The 24,669-nt window shown below is 46.2% G+C and overlaps 3 protein-coding genes across 4 annotated transcripts in view; 2 read left to right on the forward strand and 1 right to left on the reverse strand.

Annotated features, from left to right (window-relative positions):
- Nucleotides 1-9,239, forward strand: part of MCF2 (MCF.2 cell line derived transforming sequence) — a 59,266-nt gene extending 50,027 nt beyond the window's left edge. For both annotated transcript variants that reach the window (XM_027742745.2, XM_039382401.1), the window contains 5 exons: nucleotides 428-534; nucleotides 616-728; nucleotides 1,008-1,120; nucleotides 2,589-2,689; nucleotides 7,304-9,239. In XM_027742745.2, the coding sequence (XP_027598546.1) occupies nucleotides 428-534; nucleotides 616-728; nucleotides 1,008-1,120; nucleotides 2,589-2,689; nucleotides 7,304-7,344 (475 nt within the window). In that variant the 3' untranslated portion in view covers nucleotides 7,345-9,239. The remainder of the gene's footprint in view (nucleotides 1-427; nucleotides 535-615; nucleotides 729-1,007; nucleotides 1,121-2,588; nucleotides 2,690-7,303) is intronic.
- A 1,495-nt stretch (nucleotides 9,240-10,734) lies between these two features.
- On the reverse strand, nucleotides 10,735-24,580 carry F9 (coagulation factor IX). Its single transcript, XM_027742746.2, has 8 exons — nucleotides 24,498-24,580; nucleotides 21,507-21,670; nucleotides 21,134-21,158; nucleotides 19,185-19,298; nucleotides 17,399-17,527; nucleotides 15,060-15,298; nucleotides 14,417-14,534; nucleotides 10,735-11,482 (listed from the first exon to the last, which is right to left on the reverse strand). The coding sequence occupies exons 1-8, from the start codon at nucleotides 24,562-24,564 to the stop codon at nucleotides 10,935-10,937; spliced, it is 1,404 nt and encodes a 467-aa protein (XP_027598547.1). The 5' UTR covers nucleotides 24,565-24,580; the 3' UTR covers nucleotides 10,735-10,934.
- FGF13 (fibroblast growth factor 13) overlaps nucleotides 12,219-24,669 on the forward strand; it is a 313,728-nt gene continuing 301,277 nt past the window's right edge. Inside the window, exon 1 of the mRNA XM_039382399.1 lies at nucleotides 12,219-12,434. The gene's annotated coding sequence lies outside the window, so the exon portion shown is untranslated. The remainder of the gene's footprint in view (nucleotides 12,435-24,669) is intronic.

A 24,669-nucleotide genomic window follows, 5' to 3' on the forward strand; every position in this document is an offset into this window, starting at 1 on the left:
TGAGTGCCAGGAGCTGGACTGGGGGCTCCCTGGGGTACCCATTTTCTCCCTATTTCTGTCTGAGACCTCTGGGGAGGGGACAGGAGGGATGTGCTGCTACTCACCCTTTGGTGGCAGTGGTCTGGGGGCAGGGTCGTTGAGGGGCACCCTCGAGCCTGGCAGCACAGCCTGAGCTGCAGCTCCTTGGCAAATGCAGACAAAGATCAAAACCAGTGCTCAAATTCAGGGGTAGAGAAGTTGCAGCAACTTTATTTCCCATCCCAAAAAAATTAAAACCGGACACTGAAGTCCTTAACCTTTATAGAAACACAGATTAAGGGGTATCAGTATTATTTCTGACTTCATTTTACAAAACCTAGTGGAGTTTGCATTCATTCCTTCATAAAGTAAAACTAAGATTTGCTTCTTTATTTTTTCAACCATTCAGAAAGCACCAGAGAGCCTCCATAAGCTCAGAAGAGAACGACTCAGAGCGCACCAGCCCGGTGATGTTGGACAGTGGGCTCGTGTCCCCCCAGAACAAGCCCCACCGAAGTACAGACCCTTCCCCTCCCTTCAGGGCATGCTTTGCAGGTGCTGTGGTTCCCCCAAACTGAGCTGCACGTTGTCTTGCAGGCTGGCCAGGAATGTCTCAGTCCCTGGAAATCTGTGAGGGGCTGGAGGAGTGGTCGGGTAACCAGTACCTCTCCAACTGCTCGGACACCGAAGAGGAGGATGGGAACCAGCTGGTTAGTAGATATGCAATAGTCTCAAAGCTTGAGGTGCTGCCATTTTCAGTCATCTTGCTTTGTTTGTCTTCACTGGATAATGGATGTATCTTGTCCACATCTCTCAAAATTTCCATATCTCAATTTGGGGAATGAGGAGATGTCTCAGCCACAGTTTCTTGAAATAATTTTAATTAATGTAGCTGATATGGCTCTGTTACATTCCCTGTGGCAGTCAGAAATAACAGCTGCGTGATATGAAATGCAGCTAAATAAGATAAGGTTTTCATTCTACCACAGTCCCCAGGAAAATACAAAGCCCTTGCAGACTGCAAGAGGAGAGGATCAGAGGACCTGCTGGTGAAAAACGGAGATGAAATTCAGCTCGTGCATGAAGATGGTGAGGGACAGTGGTAGGTATTTTAGGACTACTGTGCCTTATCTCTAAGAGCCTGCAAGGCATTCCCTTGAAATGTCACTTGCCTGGTGATACACCCACTGCAGCCTCTGATTAAGTTTTAGACTATTCCAGAAAGCTGGAGAATTCATTCCCTTGCCAAGACTAGATGCCATCCTGGGAAAACATGTCAGGACTTCCTTGCCATGGGTGTCTAGGTGAGGTGGGTTTTACCAATATCTTCACAGCTCCTCTTCCCACTTTTCAGATGGTGCTTTGAGTGCGAGCCCTTTGCACACCCCAGCCCAGCTCCTGGCTTTGTTCCTCTGGGCTTATTAATGGCAATACTGAGTAGTTGCAAGACATTTTCCTCCCTCAAACAGCTGTACAAGTGTTAAACTGGTTGATGACTGCGGACCATCTTTGTTGTATTTAAAGCTATGGCTCGCAAGCTTACACCTTACAGCTGGTTCTCTCCTTGTGTCTGGGAGCATTGCCTGGGGAATGACTATCCCAGGCCTCCTGCCTGTTGAACCATTAGTCTCCTTGTCTGGGAGGGCAGCATTCCCTCTCCCAAGATTTGCAGCAATTTGGCTGAGATTCCTGGCTGTCTCTCCTTTCCAGGTTGATTCTGACTAGCTCTCATCAGCCAGCCCGGTCTCAGTAGGAGAGAGAGCAGTGTGCTAATGCCTTGTTTGGGGTGTGGGAAGGGGGATTTTAGCTGGAACCTGGATCAGATTTGTGCAGGCACTAGCCCATAGATTCACAGATGTGAATGCCCCATGGAGGATTCCTGTCTAACAGCTACAGCTCTCACACTTCGAGGGAAATTCGAAAAGGATAAAATAGAATATTTCAGTTGGAAGGGATCTGCAGTGATCATTTACTCCTGCTGCATTTTGAAAAATTCAGTTTGCTGATAGCAAAAGCAAGATGCAAATAATCTCAGGTTTACTGAATGTTCACCTCTCCTGGGGATTTTGACCAGTGCCAGTCAGAGATTTCTCACACCAATTTTTTTTGTTTGTACAAATTTTACTGCATGAGTGAGACAGATGTCATTTATGAGTATTTCCAGCTGGCTAAGTCTTGGCTTTAATTTGCTTATAGTACCCTGACTAAATTCATCCTACCAGTCTGAATAGCAGAGGAGTGAGGAAAGTAATTGCCTTTGGCTCTATCAGTACCCGGTTTTCCTCACTGGCATCTCTGGAGGTCTCAGGCAGGATAAGGAGAGAGAGAGTCCTGTTCCTCTCCACTGACTAGAGAGTTGCCCAAGGCAGATGTGCTCCCAATGTAGGCTTTTTAATTATGTTCCTAAGTTTAGGTGGGAGGAATACTTTAAATGCATGCCCAGCTCCTGTTAAAATGCTTCCCTGGTTTGAGTGAACTGTTGGTTGCACTCCCAGTTGTGTAGAGTGTGACCACATCAAACTGCTCCTGAGTTGGTTGGTTTCTTTTACTAATGCTCTTGTCATTCAAAGGTTGGTGAAAAACCTAAACAGAAGAAAAGAAGGCTGGATTCCTGTCCACAGTCTGCAGATAATAGTTGGTGACTGCAGATTTCGGAATGCCAGAGTTGCAGGTATTATATAGCACGCCTAGCAGAAATATTTCATATCTCAAATCAGGTCTTTTAAGCCATTTGCATTACACTTGGTGTACTAAATCTGGCTGCATATGCCTCTGCAGGAAAAATAGAAAAGCAAGCAGCTACTCCAAAAAGCCTGTAAAAGTAGTAAATTAAGCTTTCTTTTTTTGTTTCTTAACACTTAAGACATTTCTGAGACTTTAGGCTCTAGTAAATTAAAACCAAGCATTTAAAAACGTAGATTTCTTTGCAAGAGCACTGAATAGAAGATCCAGGAGAAGAGATGGAGTCTGAGCAGGGGTTCCTGTGACTGTTTTGCCTACTCGCTGCTGTAGCCCAAACCCCGTGTGAACAGGAGGCACCTAGGCAAAACCTCCTCCTGCTGCAAAAGACATCGTGGCCTGACCCCCAGCACTCTAAAGGCAATACTTCATCCCTGCAGCCTCACTCCTGCCCTCATTACTGCCTGCTGGTTAATCCCATCCTTAGATAAATTTTATAATAAACAGCTCTTGGCCGAAGGCTTCTAGTCTCGAAAACTGTATTTCACATTTTCTAGCTGTAAATGTACATAGAAATAGGTAGGGAAGCATAACAGATGACACAAGAAAATGCCTTAAGAGCAGCCTGTCGCCCTTGCCATGTATGCAGCATCACCGCTCCATGTGTTGCCTCATCACCATGCTGTTCACTGGAAATGGGAGACCAGGGTTTTAGGTGGGAACAGCTCAGGAAACCCACATAGACTTAGTCCATTAAAAAAAAAAAAAAAAAGAAAAGAATACACTAGTTATTACCATAGGAAGCAAATTTCACAAGGAGTTTTATCTTTAAATACTTCCTTTTTGTCAAAATCTATTATTTTGATGAACATGAAGGAAGCCTTCTGAAAGGCTTAAAATTCCAGACAGCTCTTGATGGTTTTCCAGTATATTTCAGTGAAATCCTTCTTATACAGGAAGGTATTTTTTATCCCCTTTGTTAAAGGGCAATCTCACAGGTTGGAGGTTTTCTGACTTTATGTAAAGGGTAGTTTGCTAACCAGTGTTCAAATTTTGCTGGCACCCTGTTTTCAAGATGCAATTATGTCTACCTTGATCTTCCCTGCATGTATAGCTATCCCATCCCACCATATTCTGTGCAGGAAGGTTCTCCAGCTGTGAATGCAACTCAAAAACAGGGTGCTGGCAAACTCTGAACCTTGGTTTGCTTTGTCAGTGGTCATATCCCTGAAAGCCACACATATCCCTGAAAGCCATATCCCTGAGAGACTCACAGCTCCAGACTGGTCTACAAAGTTCTTGAGTACAAACTAAGGAGAATTTCACAAGGTGAAATCACAGAAAGCTCCTCCTGTGAGTCCCACACCACTGCCCAGGTGCTTTGCAGTCGTGTCCCACGGTTTAGTTGCAGCACTGAGGCTCTGTTTTCCCTGTGAAGGTAATTCTGTTCTCTTCTGCTGTTGCTGATCGTGCCTGCAGTCTCAAGGCATGGTTCTAATTTTACGTGCACTCCAGGCAATATTGTGGGATGATGTAGGATGTTTTCATGCTATTTCCTAGAGCTATTCCTAGAGCTTTTCGATTGCAGAATGATGTAGGATGTTTTCTTGCTATTTCCTAGAGCTATTCCTAGAGCTTTTCAGCGACATGTCCTTACAGCCATAAGCAACTTGCACTCTGAAAATTGACTTTAAGACAGTACCTTTGCATTTGGCAATTCTCTTTCCTCTATGGGCTGGTCACTTCACACTGCAGGTGACACTGTACCACTGACTCCTCAGGAATGCAGTCTGGATTGGGCTCTTTTCTGCTTCTTCAGAAGATGGAGCTCTTGCTCCAATATAGCACGGGGAGAATTAGGCAGCCAAGCTTGTAGAGCAAAGTAGGGGCAGGAGGGAGCACTGGAACCCTCTTGTATTATGAGCTGCTTGTGCTGAAATGCTGTTTTACATGTAAGCAGGGTAAACATGATTAACATGTTGTGGGGTGCCCAAGAGCTGAGAGCATTCTGGAGTCACTTCAGTGCTGGGAGAGGGGCAGTTCCTGGCCCTTCAGGGGAGCATTGCATCTGTTATTTCCCCAGGTCCCCCTAATAAATAAAAATATATGTCCAATTACAGAAGCTCATAACAGAATTCATACAAATCTGGGTTTGAGGATGTTTTTTCAGTGCAAAGCCTTTAGCTGAATAGATTACATTGTTTCCTTACCTTCACATTTTTTTTCTTAAATTTGTGCTGTGGCCCTAAAAAAAACCTCCCACCACAAGATGTCTGATACACTTACAAGCTGTTCCTCTCTGCTGCTAATTATTCCTTTGTTGAGCCAATACAAATCATAATGAAGTTACAGGGAACTTTTTGCTGCCCATTTTAACTTAGCAAAGGTCCATGCCCTACTGCCTGGTCATCTCTAGCTTTGCAAATCCACCATCCTCTTGTAAATCTTGGCCTGGAGATAAGCCAGAGGCTTTTTGGGAGGAAGACAGCTGGCTTAGAGATTATTTTGAAAACAAGTTTTCCTTGTGGTGTGCCTCTAGCTGTTAAGTTCTGAGTTTAGTCCTTGCTGCTTTCTTCTGAATAGATTTATTCACTCTTCTGTGCAAATCCACCGTGGATTTTTTGTGCCATAGGAAATGTTTTGTATTGAAGGGGATTACACACAGATCTCAAAATGATCAAAATGAGAAAAATTTGGAGAGAACTCTGCTCAGAAAGAGCAATATTCAGAAAATAGCTACTGCTGAGGTTCACCCATGTGTTGCTAGTGCCAGCTGCCTTGCTAGAGCTGTCAGGCATTGCCTGGTCTACTGACTTGGTTTTGCTATGAATTAACAAGATGTGGAATTATCTCTTCATTTCAGGGAAGGTGAGGGCTGCAGCATTACAATCCCAACTCCTCTTCTGCAGTAGGGCAGGAGACAAAACATTTCTGCATGTCCCTTGGTGGATGATGTGCCAAAATTACAATTTATAGCACTGGCAGTGTCTGTGTCAGTGAAGGAAGAAATGTCTCACCTCTCAGCTGTGCTGCAGCTTCATGGCAAAGGGAGAGTGGGGTCAGCAGAAATGAGGTCCTTGCTGTAACCCAAAGTAGATGTGACTTGTTTTCTCTTCAGTGACACAGTGCTCATGTCCAGCAGCAGTGCAGCCTCCCCTCTCATCAAGGTTAAGCACTGTCCCTGCTAATCTTTTCCCTCAGCAGTGGTAAACAGATGCAAGCTAAAGGAAACATGTTGTTTGGTCCCAGATTTTCACATCAGAGTTTAACTTTTTTCACCTGAACTTTAAAAGCTGGGCAGAGAGAAGGGCGAGTGTCTAATTTCCACTCGCTGTATGGAGATTGTGTGAGACTGATTTCTTTTAAAGAGAGCCTGAAATAGAGTAGTCTGAAGGAACTTCAGAGTAAAGGAAGGGATTAGAATGAAAAGTAGAAGCAGTGATAGATGCCTTTACTTATTATAAATATAAAAGAAACATTGCTACAACTTTCAAGTTCTTTTAAACAGAAAAAAAGTGTTATGGCAGAATTTGTCTTGAGTCCAAAGCACTCAGAGCAGGCATGGAAGGATGCTCTGTGCCAAAGGCAGGCACCCACTAAGTTTAGCCGCATCCCTGGAAGTGTTAAAGACCAGGTTGGGTGGGGCACCAAGCAGCCTGAATTTGTGGGTGGCATCCCTCTCCTAGGCAGGGGATTGGAACTAGATGATTATTAAGGTCCCTTCCAACCCAAACCAGTCTGTGATTCTATAATTCTGTGATTTAAGGAGGATACCTGTTCTACCAGACCCTGTCCTAGTTTGCTTTAACAGCCTACTTGCCAAATTATCTCTTCCAAGCCTTAAGGGGATCCCCTGTGTGTGCTCTTCATGCCATAAAGCTGAGCAAAGGTTTCCCCCGCTGGTAGTGCCTGAAGGACTGAGCTTGCATGTCCTCTGCTCCTGCTGGCCAGGGTGCTGGGGATCATCCTCTTGACTGTGGTGAGCTTGAGGCAACCCTTTTGTGGCTCAAATCTGCCAGATCAGGGTATTTATTGTATGTGGCTGAACTCTTGAGCTCTCGTGGGCTGGCATAAGCATGTTGGCTGAAACACGCAAGTTTTGTCCAAGTCCTGGTTAAAATGCCACTTGTAGTTTGCAGATGCAGCACAGCTGTTTGCACTATCACTCATGCACTTTAATGATTGCAGCCACAGGCTTTTGTATTTATGCAGGGTCCATTAAAGGCAATGCTGATTTCTTTTTGGCCTTTGAAACGTAAAGCAGGGTCTCCTCCTGTGACCTGAGATCCCAGCCAGCTTCACTGAACAGATATTTAGTAACACCATAGAAAACCATTTTGAGCCTGACAAAATAAGGAGTCTAGAGAAGATATCAGCTGGCCTTGCTGTGATAATGAAGTGATAGATGATGGAAATGAGTCAAACCCTGTGGTCCTGCCTTAGTCAAGGCTCTCACTGAAGCCAGTGGGAGTTCAGCTTTTAGGGAGAACTGCAGGAGTTCGCTTATTTTTTTTTATGTTATACAAATGTTACATGATTACAGGGAACAATGTATTTCTTGGAATCAGATGCTTTAATATTAACATCATTCTCCATTACTTTATAGATGCTGCCCTGTGTAACACGAGAAAGTTTAGTTCCCCTTGAATTAAGGGTGAACTAGTAGCATCCTATTTTCGATGCTCTTTGGAAGCTTTCAACTAAGTGTTACAGAGAAATAGCACAATAGTTGGAGTTGTCCTGTACTATTCATCACATTCACAGACCTCCACAGCTTCATCTGCACTGAACAGGACTGGGGTCCTAAGCAGCTTCTCATACTCATAAAGGAAGCCATTCTCTGCTCTTTCTTTTTTTTCGCCTGTGGAAAGTATGGTATTTTATTAATTTTACCTGCTGCTTTTCCATGACATCCATCATGTTTCATCAGAGAAGTACACTACAGTTTCCTGACACTTTGTTTAGATGCTTGAAACTTCCTCTACAGGTTAAAGTAGGCTTTGCCTACTTACTAGCTGACAACTATTGAAGCTGCAAATAAAGGAGTTGAGTTTTGGTAAACCAAAAAGAAAAAAAAAAAAACAAAACCAAACAAAGAAGCTGTATCTCCTGCTTGATTGATTTTATGGGTGGGTTTTTCTTAAATATCTACTTCAGCTATGTGAATGTAATGTTCTGTAAGAGCATTATCTGGCTGACTCACACGTGAAGATGCAATAATGCTAAAGATCCTCTTTTTGCACTTAGGGTCTGACTCCAGCTCATTGCAGTCAGTCCCCTTGATTTCAGTGAGGTTTGGATCAGGTCAAACTGACAACTCAGGGTTGTCGCCAATCACTTAGGGTCCCAAAGTGTCCCAAGGCTGAAACCTGTATCTAGCAAGTGTTGAAGTTTACATTAATGTATGTACTTTTGGAACACGTGCCATAAATCCAAGTTAAATGTCCATGTTTGCACTAAGGATGTTCTTGTGATAAGACTGTACTTTTCAGCATCTTTAATAATAATGTATCTATTGAATTTTTGAGAAAGGAAAAAGAATGTTGAACACTCATAATTTAATTTTGTGTTTCTTCATCTAGTTTTGCTTTTGTAGAACATAGGTAGGTACAGGTGGTTTGAACTTTTACACAGACGTGCAAAGAGCACCTGACTATGTGGAGAGCAGGGTTAGTAGTGTGCATGCAGTAGTGAATTTGCTCTGTCCCATCCAAATGAAATGTTTATGCTGTGGACTAAAGGGGGACCTTTATGACTTTTGTTTGTGAACCGATTCTTAAACACAGTCCTAAGTTAAGTTAAAACATACTGGGGTTTGTTTTGGGGTTTTTGTGACCATTTTTGTATGGAGGAATTGTGGAACTACTTGATGGCTGTGGTTGCCTGGGGATTCCCCATCACACAGTGGACTTTCCTCCACTTTGGGTGGCCAGTATTGTGGGTAACCCCCGTACACCCTCAAAAACATGACCAGCTGAGTCTGAACTGAGCAACACCACAGGACCTAGAAAGATCTCAGTATCCTTCAGCCACTGGCAATCACGGCAGAGGGGTTTTAAGCCACTGCAGGTTCTTTTCATCTACTTTAAAATTGGTCACAATGCATTTGTTAGGTGAAAAAATAGGAGTGTCTTAAGTTACTGTTAGGGCTGTTTATAGTGGTAACAATTCTTGTGGTAACAGTACACATTTTGAGGTACAACTGTAAATATTTGTCTCAAACACAGCACACATTGCATATTAAATGGTTTTAATCTTTTTTGTCTTCCATAGTTTTAAATCTAAGCTTTTATTAATTTATGAGGTTGATAAGTTCTGCGAATCTGAATGTACAGTCTGAGGTTTTTAACATTTAAAACTTTGCACATGACATGGTATGTTACCCTGAGTATGCTGTTGAACTAGGCTCTTCATGTATATGTATAAATTACAGTAGAGAATTTTCTCTGACTGCAAGTTTAAATGAACTATATTGTATATGTACCTGTAAAAAAATGTGTTAAATCTATATTTAAAGATTAAAAACTTGTTAAATAAATCCATATGAGAATATGCAATTCTGTTCAGAGACGCCTCTGCTATAATTCTAGAGAAAAAAGAATTCTCACAGCGTTGGTTTTAATTTCTTTGGAACAACTAAAACCTTTTTATATGCATTTTGATTTCAAGGTAAATCAGTGGCAGATGATCCGATTAGCTTCTCGCTGGATGTAGTGACAATGAAATTGGGAGAGGAATCCAAGTGCTCATACTGACGTCTGAAAGAGCAGCTACTGAAATCCCACCCTGGCTCAGGGTGTCTCCATCCCCAGCCTCCTCTGCATCCCAGCACGGCTCAGGGCATCTCCATCCCCAGCCTTCCCTTCATTCCAGCACTGGGCAGTGCTGCCAGGAGGGACCTCTGGGCTGAGGACCACAGGGCTGTGCTCATGGGTGGGTCCACGGGGGCTATGTGGGCAACAACAGCCCTTTTCCAGGTGGGAGAGAAGTGGTCTTGGGGACACATCTCTCCAGCAGGGAGGGAGGAGACCCTTGTCAGTGAGTTCTGCCTCTAGGGATGTGCTGGTGTCCCATGCATGGTGCCTGCAAGCGTGGTAAAGCCTGTGCACAAGCTGCCCATGCCAGGCATCCTAGTGCAGTTCCCAAAGGCCATGCTGTTTCCCCATGCACCTCTGGATTTTTCTGTGGAAAGAGATACAAGGTGAACCAGCACTGATCAGAGGTAAACCTCCCTTCCTCTGGGATTATTCCCTTCCCTTGAAGCTGGGAACTGAATTAAACCCACTTGAATCACCCTGACAAAGGACCTCTGCCCAGTATCACCTTTCCCTGGAATGCCACCTCCCTTTGCCTGTGCCTCAGTGCCAGTGCCCACCCTGGGCATGGGGCAGGTGTCTCCCAGGGAACTGTCTGCCTCTGGGGTGTCCCAAGCTGTCCATGCTCAGGGGACGTCCCACAAGCTTGTTTGAGGAGGGCAACACACAGTCTCCGTCACTACCAGCAGTGCCTGTTGCTGCAGTCTCTAATTTAACATGATTAATATAAACACCAGGACACTAAGCAGTTCTTTTTATAATCCTAACCTGGTTCAGCAGAAAACATTAGCATAAAGCCCACCACTACCTTTAGATGAGTTTTATACATATTTTAGGTAATTTTTGCAGTCAATTTTATGCTGTCCTAGAGCAGGAGGAGCATTTCTGCTGCCTGTGATCCATCTCAGCCTGGCTCATGTGAAAACATCTGGCCAAGAGCAATGTGGGTGCACTGCTGTGCGTGTTCACCTCTCTCATGGACTCCTACTACTGGGTTGATGGTGGGTGCTGGTGTCTGAGGCACCAGTGCCTGCTGGGCTTCCCTTGCCCACAGTGCTGTGTGGCAGCTGCGGGCAATGTTGGTGGCATAGTGGCCTGGGGCATGTGTGAGCCAGTCCCCAGCTCATCCACACCAGCCTCTGCATTTGGGATTTGGGGACTTACACCACCTCAGCAGTGCCAGTGCATTCAGGAATACAGTCACGGACCATGAAAAGGGCTTTTTATTTCTTTATTACCATGTTTTAATTGTGTTCTCTTAACTTTTGCCTTCCAAGAGCAGAGGTTATTTCATTTAGAAATGTTTATTAAACTGCAGTGATTTCTCAAAAACATGGAGATTGCTATGGGTCTCTCTTCAACTAACCAGTCCATCCCCCAGCACAGTGTAGCCTCCCCAGCACAGCATAACACTCCTTCGGGTTAGGTGAGCTTCGTGTTTTGCTTTATCCACTTCACATATTTGGAGACCCTGGTGTAGATGCCATATTTGCCTGGCTTGGCACATTCCTCACCCCAACTGGTGATCCCTGTGAGAAACCAGGTGCCCTCAATCTCAGTGGTGTAGGGCCCTCCGCTGTCCCCCTCGCAGGTGTCCCTGCCTCCAGATGGGTAACCTGCACAGAACATGTTCTGCAGGATGGTGGTGGAGGTGCTCTTGAGGCAGGTCGGCCGGTCAACAAAGGGCACCTTGACGACCTGGAGGGTGGTGGCCGGTCGGCCGCGGTAGTGCAGGCGGCCCCAGCCGCTCACCGTCCCCGTGCCCTGCTTCAGCAGGGCATTGGTGAACTCCCGGCTGCCGAGGCAGATGGGGGTGACGTAGCTGTTGAAAACGAGGGGCTCGTCCAGCTCCAGGAGGGCAATGTCGTTGTGGTACTCGTTGATCGAGGCATCGTACGTGGGGTGGGGAAGGGCTTTCACCACTTTACGCCGCTGCTCTGTGTGGTCATCCTCCCGAGTGTTGTGCTCACCTGCAGAGACAAGTGTGACTTGGGCTCGATCCCTCCGTGGCTGGACCAGTGATCATGCCCTGGAGAGGCCATGCCAATGCAATTCCAGCCCAGCCAAGTGGCTGCAAAGAGCTGAGCCCTCGGATTGCTGGGAGACTCGTACTGGCCAGGCTACTTGCTCCTTGTCAAAGGGTGCTAGAGGTTTCCTCACGGCAGTGCCTTCTCTGTCCCTGCAGCTGGCAGAACCTGAACCCACTGGTGTGACACCAGGCACACATCGTCCAATCATGTGCCAAAGATCCAGATGTTTTGCCAGAGTTAGTAGCAATGTGGCTGTTTTGGGGATTTAGCACCCTCAAAGAGGGGAGGTTGTTCTTGTATCAAAGGGAACAAAGCCCTTTGATGAAAAATCTTGGTTTAAAATAGATAATTTATTAGGAAAAGAAACCTGACCTTCCCTTTTCTAAAACCACACAGCCACGGGGCAGAATGGGGTGCAGGAGGCTACAAAATGCCACATCCTGGTGCTCACAGGTGCCCGAGTTTCCACCGCCCGCCCGAGGCTCAGCTGCTCGCAATCATTGCCGGCAGCTTCAGGTTCCTGTGATTGAGTTGCGGCAGCCTGTTACCTCCCCTCCCGGTTTGTGTAACAGGTAGAGGGAAAGGAAAATGTTCCGTGGTCTCAGGTCGGCGAATGGGCAGATCTGGGTCTGCCTGTAGCTGTATCCCTTCTCCCGCCCGCGTGCTGCCTGTGCTGAAAGCTGGAGAGCAGGATGACTTTTCCCGATTGCTTTCTCGCAGCCCCAGAGGCGCAGGGCGCGTTTAACCCCTGCTGCGGGGCTTCTACACGCTCTGCTGTGATCTCCAGAATATACCGTCTCCTCTAAACAATATCTGCAGCACCGCTGGCCCTCTCCGTGTCCTGCGCCTGCTGCGGCTGCCTGCGAGGAGCAGCACGGAGCCTGCGAGAGAGGTGAGGTGGATTTCTGCGGTCACGCTAATGCTGGCGAAGGTGGGAGGGGTGGCTGGTGCTGCCGATGTGCCGATGTGCTCTGGGAGGGGTTTTTTTGCGGCAGAGTGTGAATGTCAGCTCCTTTGCAGGCCGTGTTTGTACAGTGTAAATGCAAGACAGATGTGGGGGAGACTTTCAGATGGTTTTTCTTACATTACAGCTGCTTGCTACTGTTGGAGACCTAAAAATGTGTTTCAGGGATTGAAGTGGAGAGGCAAAGAAGTACAGGGGAGGGAAATGCCTCTCCCACCTCCTGCTATAGATTTTTGGGCCTCCTAAGATGTTATATACAAAGCACAAATGGATGTGAAGAACTCTGATGTTGCCCGTGCTGTGTAGGTGGTGCAGGCACAAATTCAATAGTCCCTGGAGCCCTGCATAACCATGTTTTGCTTTCTTGACTTGTTGTCTGGCCAAAATTCTGCCCTGGAAACCCAGCAGTGCCGCAGAGTGGTGTGAAGGGAGAGCAAGGGGACTTGGCTGATAACATATCCTAAATGGAGGGAGTGTGTGATGTTCAGGAGAGAGCCTGAAAGGAGAGGCAGTTTGCATGCATGTGCAGCAAACACAAAACTTCTGTCGAGGTGGAAATGTGCTTTTTGGGGGGAAACTGTTTTTGCGTTGGGCATTTTATGCTTTTCCACATTAAGAGGTGCAAGGCTGGACTTTGTGCTCAGCTTTCCAGCAAAACTGCCTGGAAATAGATAGCAAAAAATGCTGTGTGCAAGCTGTGAGCCTCATCCTGCCAGGACTTGGCAGTAGTGCCCAGCTCCATGGCAGTAAGCCTCCAGAGTCCAGCCAGGCACACTCAGGAGCTTCACCTTGTTAGCATGGAAGATGAAGGTGCAGCTGGAGCCCTTTTGATGAGCTCATTTGTGGAGGTATAAACTCAGTGTGTCAAGACTGAGATAAAATGTTATTTTTGTCACTACTACATTTCATAGTGCTTCAACAGAAAGCATGGATCTTCCATGCCTCCTCTCAGTACTGCTGGTAGCAATTACTAACCATGTCACTGTTCCCCTCCTGTACCTATTGGTGTAACCTATGTAGATATTTATACAGGGAAGAAACAAATAGTTTGGGGAAGCTGATTCTGCCACAGCTATGAAATGTGGCGCCTTGATGCTCACCAAGGCCCCACGCTGAGTTATCAGCAGGCTTCCTAGCAGGAGGTCTGGCACAGTTGGGTGCCACCAGTCAGGGGGAAACACCGTTTTTCAAGCAGATACACATTTGTCTTTTTAAGTAGCAGCATAACCTGTTGTGCAGCCTCGCTACAGGGCCTATGTCTAACTCCCCAGAGATCCTGCTGTACAAGCACACTTTCCCACATGCCAGCCCGGTTTCTCTACCTCAATACATAAATTCTATTTACTTTTAAAAAGTTAGGAGCAAAAGTAGTCATCTTTTCCTTGCAAGGAGGTAGTCAGGTGACTGATGCTCCTCTTGAAGCAGCCACACAAATCCTGAGAGTTCTCTGAGAGTTGTGTGAAAATGTAGTGTGATCTCAAAGATCAGAACTCTCCAGTGAGGCCTGTGTGGCCAGTAGAGTTAAACATCCACCACACCAGCTCACGAGGCAGAATTTTAACTGAAGTCCATAGGGCTTTAAAGCATCCTGGATGTCTGGCTCAGGTGAGCTTGCCTGCGGTCAGGTTGAACTGTGTCTACAATATGGTCCAGCAGCTCCGTGGCTTTGGGACCAAGGCCAGAGCCAGCTCACTGCTCCCACCAGAGGTGGTGGTACTTGCAGGGACCAGGCTGATGAAATGCTGCAACCTGCAACTGGGGCCCTTGTGCCCTATAGCAACTTGTGCCACGCTGCTGCCCACCAGGATGGTGTGGATCAGTGTTCTGTGCAATGCCTTGGCCTGGCCTGTGCAAGTCCTGTCTCATGTCCCTCCCCTGCTCTCTGTCCCGATGCTGCCTGAGGTGCTCACCTGCCACAGCAGAGATGTCAAGGCCTTTCTCCAGGCAGTGCGCTGCTGTCACCACCCATTTCTCGTTGATGATGGATGCGCCACAGAAGCCCTCACCATTACTGTCCAGCAGGAGAACCTGTGGAAGCAGGAGGATATCACACCCATGCGTTTGTGTAAACCTGAACTAGCAAAAGGTGTCCCTGCCCATGGCAGGGGGTTAGAACTAGATGATCTTTAAGATCCTTCCAACCCAAACCATTCTATGATTCTATGATCTGCTGAAACTGATGGAGCTAAAAACTGAGCTGTGTTGTTCCTTGCAAAGCTCCCCTTCCTCAGTCTTCAGCCTAATTTTGGTAAATTCATGGACTACTGGACAATTTGTTGCTGTAGCTCAAAACCAAATCCTTTGTGCCCCACCAGGTAAAGCTCTTGTGGCTTTTTTGCCAGGGTAGACCCCCATCCAGGCAACTTTTTTTGCTGTGACATAAAACCATGTACAGAAAGAAACTGTGTTCCTGTTAAACTTGAGACCTAGTGCTATTCTAACCTCAGAGATGGGCTTTGGGTATTTAAAAGTAAGATGATCCTGCCTTCAGAAAGAAATAAGTTAGCAGAGCGACTGCTAGGGTTACAGGAGGGTTGCAGAAATAGCTGGTACCTGCCAAGGCACCTCGCCTTTCATGCTGTCTGTCCCGCCGACAACCCGGGTGCCCTCCTTAATTATCGGTGTGATTTTCGTGGTGGCAGCAGTGCTGGTTTCCGTGATGTTGTCGAGCACCTCGTCTTGAGCATCCTCATGGTCATCGCCGGTTATGTTCCAGTTCTCAAAGGTGTTCATGGATCGGGTGAGCTTGCTCTTTGCTTCAGGAGCCGTGATCTTCCCACAGGGATACGGCACTGCAAGCGAAACAGTCACAGTTATGACTGGCTGTGTCATCCTGAGAGTTACAGCAACTGAAGGAGCAGGTGAGAAGGCAAACGCTGCCTCATCTCAGCACCCTGTTTTGGACTGACATGGGAGAGACACATGTCAGTGGGCTGACCCTGTGCAAACATGCTTGTGCCTTTGAGCTGCAGTGCGGGTAATATGTAAAAGTAGCAAAAGCATAAATTATTTCTGGGCTTTAGAAATGACATCTGAACAGTTTTAAAAATGAAAAAAGCTTGTTTGTTGAGAATGCACGCCTGACAGGCTGGGGCAGCTGTGCCTTCTTTTGGTGGGATACTGTGGTGCATACCTGGGAGGCTCATGTCGGGCAGCTGGGCACTTGGCTGGCATTTCTATGGCAAGTGACTCCAGAACAATAAATGTCCAGCTGGGAGAGGACAGGAAATAAGATCTGCCAATTGTACAGATAATCCTGCTTGGCACCAAGGTGAGGAAAACATTAATAAACTCTTTCTAGGGTTGTAGATTGTAGACTTTCTCTGTTAATGAAGAGCTCATCTGCAGGCTTGTTTCAGACGAGTTCTTTCCCTTTCTCTCCTATGCAGTGTGTGCTGAATTCCTGCTGATAGTGGCAGTCAAAATAGTAAATAGCATCAGGCATTGTCTTTCATCTGAAAAGCTTTTGACAGCACTGAGCAAACAAACATTAGTGTAAAATCAGATGTGAGTGTGGCCTATGGAGATTTCATCCTTTATTGTTAAACAGCCTGCTTTAGGAACAGGACTTAAATAAGTGTTGAGTGATGGCAAGTGCTACCCCTGAGGTTAGGCCAGGAAATGAAGGTTTCAGAGCCAACAAAAGCTAAGCTTTTGCAGGAAGGGCAGTTACCCAACCTGAAAGATGATCTTATTGCTAACAGTAAACCTTTCTGGTCCAGTGAAAGTGATACAGCATGTTGGGCAACACAGGCCTGAGATTTTAATTATCTCTGTTAACAGGACTCCCAGCCTAAGATACTTCTTACACTGATTCCTGAAAGCCAGCACTTCCAAGAGCTCAAAGATTTCCTGGCTATAGCTGTCAGATCTTAGCAAACTATCTCACCTGTGTAGGTACCTGCATGCAAGCTCAGATGTGCAAACCTGTTACACTCAGGTATTAGAAATATGATAGCATCAAATGTTAAATTGACTTTAGATGACAAAATATTTGTCTGCAAAGTCTCCTCTCTCCTCTGCCAGATGTGTTTCTGAGATGTTCATGCCCAATTAACTTGCTGTGTTGTAGTGGGTTGGGTCTGCACATGTCTGTGTAGTTAGTTATTGTAACAGCTCAGGAGCAAGGTAAAGCTGGCGAATAGAGCAAGAATCAGCTATTCTTTAGCCCTTTATGAAGCTTCAGCCTCAAGCAATGCATTTCCCTTCCACCCCACTTGATACCACAGCTAAACCACCTTGTTTGACTAGTTGTTATTGAGGGTCTCTGGGTGCAAATACACGCTGTTGGGAGGACAGACCACAACAAAGCTTTACTTGTATCCACCCAACTCAGATAATTTTAACTGGGTGATGACCAGTCATGAAATGGACTATCAGAAGGATTTACAGTTAGAAAGATCATATTTTGTTCTGAAAAAGTCCAAGGCATCCTCAACGTAGAAGTAACCAAACAGTAGCTCCTATTGGAAGAACATGGGAGTGAGCTCTGGCTGAATGGATGCTGGTATAGCTGAACATCACTTTTCTGCCTCCAGAAAACTACTGATCCATATCTAGAAATATAATGTGGCTGCAGGTGGGAGAGTAGTCTGTGCAAGCAGCCACCTAAGACAAACATTTGCATTATGAACAAATTCCTGGACAACTACCCTCCTTCTCCACCCACATAGGCTACAAAAAAGATGTTTAAATTGAATCCTCTGAGCCTGACCCCACATCTGCCTTTGGGAAAGTGCAGGGTCAGGTCAGGCTGTTTACATTTGCTAAGCAGGAAAACAAGTCTGGTTTCCAACAGGATATTGCATTTCTATGAGATTCATGTATCTAAATCCAGGGCAAGACCTTGAAAACTTTAACCCAAATCTCTTAAAAATAGTTTAAGAGTTAACCTGTAGGTTCACAGGACTTTCCATCTTCATGAAGTCTATAGCCAGCAGCGCAGGAACACACAACCTTCTGTGGTGGGTCATGACTGCAGAAGTGCTTGCAGCCTCCATTTTTAATAGCACAAGTGAAGTCTGAAAGAAATTAAAATGAAACTGTGAGAGTTTTTTCCAAATACAACTGGTCAGATGTTTGTCTGTAAGGAGATAGATCATCCTTCCAAATCACATCCCTGCTCATAATGAAGGAGCATCAGGCAACTCTTCAAGAAGGCAGGTTGAGAAGCCTATACAAGGCCCCCAGAGTCCTGGCACAGTCTCCTGCCTCCAACAACTGCGTGCTCTCTGAAATTTGGCAGCCTGACCCTGAAGGACTCCTGCAAATATTTGGTTACAAGCCACGTGATTTCCCTGCTGTTGTTCTGCTTTCCTCCCCCTGTGCTTACAGCAATCCAGTCCCAGTGTGGATGCTTGTAGAGAACACCGTGTGTCAGATGGGAGCAAACCCTGAACCCAAGCAGGGCTTTGTCCTGGGATTATCACTGGGCTCTGAGTTGAAATCTCCAACAAAGCCTTATGTTCTTCCTGACATACCAATAAATTGTGGCAGCCTGACGTGGAAGACCTATTTCAGCTGGATGTTTGATGAAACATGTCCCAGCCTGAGGCAGAGCAAGATTCCCATGACTTGCACCTGCCTTTTCCCACCCCACCTCTCACTCCTCTGTGGAGGGAACACCATCTCTTGGAGGTGCGAAACCACTAATCCGCAGAGGCCCTTGCAATTCTCAGTGAGTTTTCAAATAACTTCACAGCAGATTAACTCCACTCCTACTTCCTCAAGGACACCTCCCTTCCTGTAGCCATTTTAATGCCATCATTTACTATTTTTACAGAGCTCCTCTTCACGCCTCACTTCTAGCTCTATTTTTGCTCCTGTCTCACTTCCACGAGAAATCTGCAATGAGACTATTTAAATTTGATGCAGCTTTGAAATGCTCTTTTTAACGTACACTCCTCTCTTGCCAGAGCAGAATCACAACTAGAAAGAGAATCTTTTATTAGTGCAGTGAGTCTAGCACATTATGCAAGTTGCACAGCCCCTGATTATATTATAAATATAAGAGCTGAATATCCCTCTTGCTTAAATTATCAGCTGTTTGGTTTTCATAAACTCCTCAACCCATCAGGAAAATATTTGCCTTTTGTTTGCCTTCAGAATCAAGGTTGCTGCTGATAATTATAATTATGAATTCAGTGGAGTGCTGTGGAGAGGAGGTTGAGATAATCCTGTCCTGCTCAGCATCTGCTGTCCATCCTGGCATGAGAAATGGAGAGGGGGAGTGGGAGAATGGGGACCCCATTAGGGTCAGTGGAAAACTCTTGCTTTCAGTGGGTGTGAATGCTGTCCCTGAACACTGACAGCCCCAGAAAGGCTTGTGCTGGGAAGATAAAGGAAGGTCTGCCTGTCAACATTTGTGCTGGCAGCCACAGCTGAACAAAAGACCTTGAGCCTGAGTCTCCATTGAACCCTGCATAAGAGCAGGTGCTCAGAAGAGGTGGACCTGGGACGTGACCAAGAGCTGGAGAGGACAGAAATATCTGCTCCTGTATCCCCAAGCATGTCCCCCTGCAATCCCATTGCCAACAGGCTCAATTTATGCTTTTCTGCAGTGCCCAAAGCAAAATGTGTCTGAAACACTCCCCAGTAGGATGAAACTCTGTGCCCGCTTTGATCCCATGGGATTTCAAGGAGAGCAGAACAATCACTGGATGAGCCCCCAGTACGTACCTATCTCACAGTTTCTGCCTTCATACCCAGCTGGGCACCAGCATACATAGGAATTTATTCCATCCTTGCACACGGCTCCATTTTTGCATGGGTTGGGGTCGCACTGATCTCCATCTTGGAGAGAAGACAGGAGAGTTAACAAATATGACTGTCCACCATGGCTCATGCCAGTCATGTGCTGGAGCCTTGCTCTATGCAGGCCTCCTACTAAAGATGAGCAAGACATTGCATTGCTTCCTTCTTTGTAATCAAAAATAAGTCAGATCCTGGCACCCAAGTGTGCTGACAATGTCAGCGCTGGGGGAACATCATCGGCTCTTTACCCAGAGTCCTAACTGTGTACCCTGTCCTATGTGGGTCAGTTCTGCTCCTTTCCATAGAACCCCTCTTCAGTCACCCTCATGCAACATCTCAACAGGACCTCGTGTCTTGGCCAGGTTAGACAGACAAATTTAGAAGGCTTGCTTCCTCGAGAGTCGTTAGAGTATCTTAATCTGGATTATTTTAAAAGTAATGTCTGTTCTGTGAAAGTTTGGATCCGTCCATTTGGGTTCGGAGACCTCGCTATGTACTAAGATTGAGAACCTTTGTCATTGCTCTTTCTTTCTCGGTTTTGTACTACTATTAATTGGTCGAGATTTTCCCTTCCATGTCAGAGCTTTTATTTTCACAGTTGCCTACAGCTGATAAACTGAAACTTTAACAAAAATACTCACTATTGCAAAACTGGTGATCTAACACTGTGAAAGAGTAAATCAGTGATATTAAGTGGCAGGGAATGCCCTTTGAAATGCTTATGCCAAGACACAGAGGAAGGGGAAGGCCTTGCTGAGTTTTGTGTCCTGCCAGTAAGTGTGGCAGTTCATGGTGCTTTCAGGAATGGGTTGGAATGTAAAACTGCAAACAGGAACAAAATGGTTTTGTCTTGTCTAAGTTATGGTGTTGGGGGTTGCACATAACGTGAGGATTCAGTTGTTGCTCCCTGGTGAGGGCAACTGGGGCTTAGGTGTTGTGCAAGGGGTGAGCTCCTGTGGGCTACACATGTTGGGAATAGCAGCTTGTAAACTGAACAGTAAATCAGGCACTTTAGATGATAGAGGAATATATGGCATTCCTTACTTTTTATGAGCTAATTTGTGGCAGGGAAACAAACTTAGTGTTGAATTTCATCAGCTGTTTTTTTCAGAGGACAGTCCTACAATGCAAATGTAACTTTTTTATTTTATAGTCTGGACTGAATAATCTGAATTATTTAAGGCTTTTTAGTGAGATGTTCTGGGCACTTTGCCAATCTACGAAGCCGTTCATTTATTGAAATGTCCTTAAAATTAGTTTCAGATGTTGTAGTGGGCATTGAAATCTTTTTGTTAAGGGACCGAGGAGTCCTTGGAGGTGGAGACTGAAAAGGAAAAAGAAAACAGTGAAGAAAGGGTTTGGGAGCAATGGTGTGAATTGCAAACAGCTGTTCGCTATGATCATGTCGAGGCTCCACTTTAATATGGCATTTCTAGGGATTCACGCTGTGCTTTCATGAGGCTGGGCCTTATCTGGAGATCTCTGCTTGAGAACAGAGCATTTGCTGTTTGCTGAAGGGGTGTTAATTATTGCTGTGGTGTTTTACTCTATAACAGCTGAAAGCAGAGCCCAGACCTGGGCTCAACGGATCCCGTGGTCTGTGTGAACGGGTTTTGTTCCGTGAGGTTTTGGAAATCTGTTCTAAAAAGCCTATCTGAACAAAGTAAATGCTAGGACTTTTTTTTTTTTTGTGGCTTGCCATTTCTATACCACCAGGACAGACCCAGGCTGTTGGTGGCTGCAGAATTTAGGGTGCATGGCTCTGAGACATAACAGTTGCTGGATGCTGGAATACGTATGTTACAATAACATCTTCTATTTATGCACTGAGAGATGAGTATTAATCATTTGAACAGGAAGAAAGCAGCTCTTACCAACGTATGTTTTCCAAAACTCCATCTGCAAAGGGAAGAAAAAAAAAAAAGAAAAGAAGTTTCCTTTGTTTTCTAATTTCTGGGCACTGTCTGGCTGAAGTAGTACAGGGATGACTCCAAAACTGAAGGAAAAGACTGGCAGGGAAACCACCCTCCATAATCCCAATGGTGACCCACAAAGCCTTTAAAGCAGTTCCCCAGCCCAAGAGATGGATCACAAATGAGAATCAGCCATGCCAGATGCTGCTCTTGGCCCTGCAGGCTTTCCCCTTGCTGTTCACTCCTCTTCCCCCTCTGGGACTTACCTGAAGGGCTTGCAGAGGTGTGGGCAGGGGGGAACAAGCTGTTGCCATTTTGCAGCAGTGACACTCACCGTTTTCTCTTGGTTTTCAAATACTTCTCGGGCTTCTTCAAAGCTGCATTTTTCTTCCATACATTCTCTCTCGAGGTTCCCAGGAATAAACTCTTCTAGTCTGTTTGAGTTGGCTCGTTTTTGCCTCTGCAGAACCGAGCTTGCCTCTTTGTTCTCGATGAAGACTGCGATTTGAACAGAAAGAGGTGCTGGAGAGCAGCACGTGTGGTACAGCTGGCATGGACTGTCAGGGTTTTGTTCTACCAGAAGGCAAGCCCTTTTCAGGCATCCACCTTCCTCTTGCCCCATGGCCAAGGACATTTCCTGAGTGTTATCATCTACCTGATGTTTCTTTGGTGCCCAACTTAAGTGCAATTCAAAGCATCAAATCTGGAGAATCAAGTGTCAAAATAGTCAATAGACAGAAATGACTGATGGCAAGACAGTGATTGGGAGCCCTGAAGTTTGATGCTTAAAATACCCCAAAGCAGAGGGTGTAGCTCCTATTACAGATGCACAGACTGGAGTAAGCTGTTTGAGAGGGGAAAATAGTAGGCTTTTTCATGCTGCTACTTGGTGAGGTCTTGTTTGGATGCAGAAATTGTCCTGCTTTAGCTGCCTCTGCCTGTTTTGGCTGTGAAAGGCCATTTGCCTCTGCAAGCAGCTGCAGCCCTTGGAAGGGACGGGCCATTTACTTCTCTCCCTGCTCCTCCTCCTTGCCCATGCACCTGGGTCCCACCATTTCCTGCTGACAGAAAGGGTGGCATGAGCTTTCCTCACGCCCTGGGCTTTGTCATGTCAACAAGGGTGCGTGCATCCCTCAGTGGGCTGGCCAAGCTCCTGGGCCATGCGTCCCATCAGCAGAGACAACAGCAGCTGCCATCCTGTGGCAGCCTCCTGCCAGAGTTTGCTTCTGACTCCCTTCTCAGAGAACCCCATCTCTGCTGAGGACTCTTATTACCCCATCCCACTGCTTTAAAACACATTGTTCACCCGAAGGAGCTCCCCACTTTGCTTCCCCAGCTTCTCCTCTCTCTCCACCCTCCCTTAGCACTTGCAGCGTGTCCCTTTTTGTCACCAGATGGCACAGTAGAGCAGCTCTTGGAGCTGCTGGTGGCCCCCCGGGACACGGGCCCTCATCTGAGGGCTCTGTGCTGGTAGGGGGTTGGGCACCTGTTGGACTGACCCCTCTGAGGGCTAAAGAGAGCATAAGCTCAGCCAGGTGGGCATACAGGAGAGTGAGGAGTGAGTACCAGCCACTTGTCCCATCTCATTGCTAACTCCTGCACCCGATGCAGAGCAGACCCCAACCTCACAAAGCCTTCAGGTCATCAGCTTTGTTGAGCTCTCATGAGCCCCAGGCAGGTTGGTCTGATTGACACCATTCCACTGACAGTGTAACAAGCCCCTTCACTGTCAGATCTTTCTGCAAGAGACTGAACTAACAGCTTTTAATCATTGTACAGCAAGGTTGCACCTCTGCCTTCCTCATGCCAGTGTGGTTTTGGTTAAAATGAAAAGCACTGACCTCTGATGAAGCCAGGCTTGTTTTAAGCACTGCTGGTCCCTTCCCAGCTTCAGGGTTGTGGTTTACGTGTGGGACATGAATGTACACCCAGGTTGGCCTTCCCAGCTGTGTGGCTGCACATCCTGGCTGGGGGAGACCTGCCCCCTTCTCCTCTTGGCATGGGCTTCAGCCTCCAGCTTGACCCCAAGCTGGGCTGGAAAGGCTCAGGTGGGAATGATGGAGCAGCCTTCTTTGGTTTTGTCACCCTGTTGGGCTCCCCACGTGCTCAGTGCCCAGGGAACACGGTGTGGGCACAGCTGCACATTGCCCTGCATGGAGTGAGGCAGCTGTGTCAGACATGCCCCTTCTTCTCTTCCCAGTGGGATATGCCAAGCACCTGCTGTAATTAACCCATTTAATGGAGGGAACTCATTTTAATGAATGCAGTTTTACCTTCCCTCATATCCCTCTAGGTTTTCTCCATTGCTTACTCATCCCACATGCTGCTTTACAATCAAAACTTGATTTGGACTGAAGGTTGCAGGCGCCATGGGGTGACAGGAATGGCACTCACCTGGCTGGAAACCATCCTCACACTAAGAATACACTCACACATGATTTACCAGCTTCTGAACCAGTATCTGATAGGGTGAGATGGGTCTCTGGGCCAAGTGTTGGGGGGGGCACACCTGTCCTGCCAGCTGAGTATTGTATTTTATAGTGGGTACACCTGAGTGGGTGGTGGTACCAATATGAGGTTCTGCTCACTTTTCACTGCTTTGCAAACATTTTGGAAAGAGCCTTTTTTTAACCTGCTACTAGCAATGCTTTAATGAAAGAAGAAAGACCAGCCTTGCAGCAAACAAGAACTCACGCTGGATGTGAACCAGACTCTGCTGGAACTGTTGCTGCTACAGATAAATCAAGCAACAGCCTGCATTACTATGTGTGATTGCCCACATCCATCAACTGCTCTATCTTGTCTACAGTTTTGGCTGCATCTTACAGTCTTTGTTAAATTCACGCTGGGCTTAGCTTTAAACAATCCTTGCAGTGGCAAATCCAATGACTGTTTTATGGATGTGAGCACTTGCTTGTACTCCAGGACAAAGTGACGGCGCACAAAGACGTGTGGATGTTACTCCATGAGCAACTCTCTCCCCTTTTTAGCTTCTATGTGTGTGTATGTGTGTGCATTCTAAAATGGCTGAATCAGGCTCTGAAAGCTTAAAAGCTGGAAAAAAAGCTAAGAAAAATTCCATTCTTAAAATTAATCCCTGTGACACAGTCTGTGTAAAATCAGCATAAAAACTATTATTTCATTCCCAAGAAAAGAACCAGAGCTTTAAGGAGGAGCTATGAAATGCAGCAATCCCTCTGAGCTGTCCTCTCTTATAAGACTGCACAAGCTGTCCCACTGTCAAGTGACAAACTGTCTCTTTGCCAGTGTCTGTAACACCCAGTACCCAAAAGTGAAGGATTTTCTAGGTTTTAAATGGACTCACCTGTACTTTCATCACCAAGACAAGCTGCCAGAAGACAAATGAAGAGTACGAGGGGGATATTTGCCATCTTCTTCCCACCGCCCAAACCTCTCGCTGACAACTTGTTCGTGTGGTGGAGCTCAGTCAATAGTTCCAAAGTGCAAGTGCCTGTTTATTGACTCTGGGTAACCCT

The sequence above is a fragment of the Pipra filicauda genome, unplaced genomic scaffold (genome assembly GCF_003945595.2).
Source record: "Pipra filicauda isolate LSUMZ 115617 unplaced genomic scaffold, ASM394559v2 scaffold268_size1050017_pilon, whole genome shotgun sequence".
Taxonomy (NCBI): Eukaryota; Metazoa; Chordata; class Aves; order Passeriformes; family Pipridae; genus Pipra; species Pipra filicauda.

Bases quoted from the DNA above. Each gene is read 5' to 3' on its own strand.
- F9 (XM_027742746.2), bottom strand. From the start codon at position 24,564: ATGGCAAATATCCCCCTCGTACTCTTCATTTGTCTTCTGGCAGCTTGT. The intron at 17,528-19,184 runs GTACGTACTGGG...AATTTCTTTCAG, and splicing joins AGGCAGAAACTGTGAGATAG to ACTTCACTTGTGCTATTAAA. The intron at 14,535-15,059 runs GTACCAGCTATT...CTGCTTCCACAG, and splicing joins AAGGCGAGGTGCCTTGGCAG to GTTCTCCTGCTGGACAGTAA.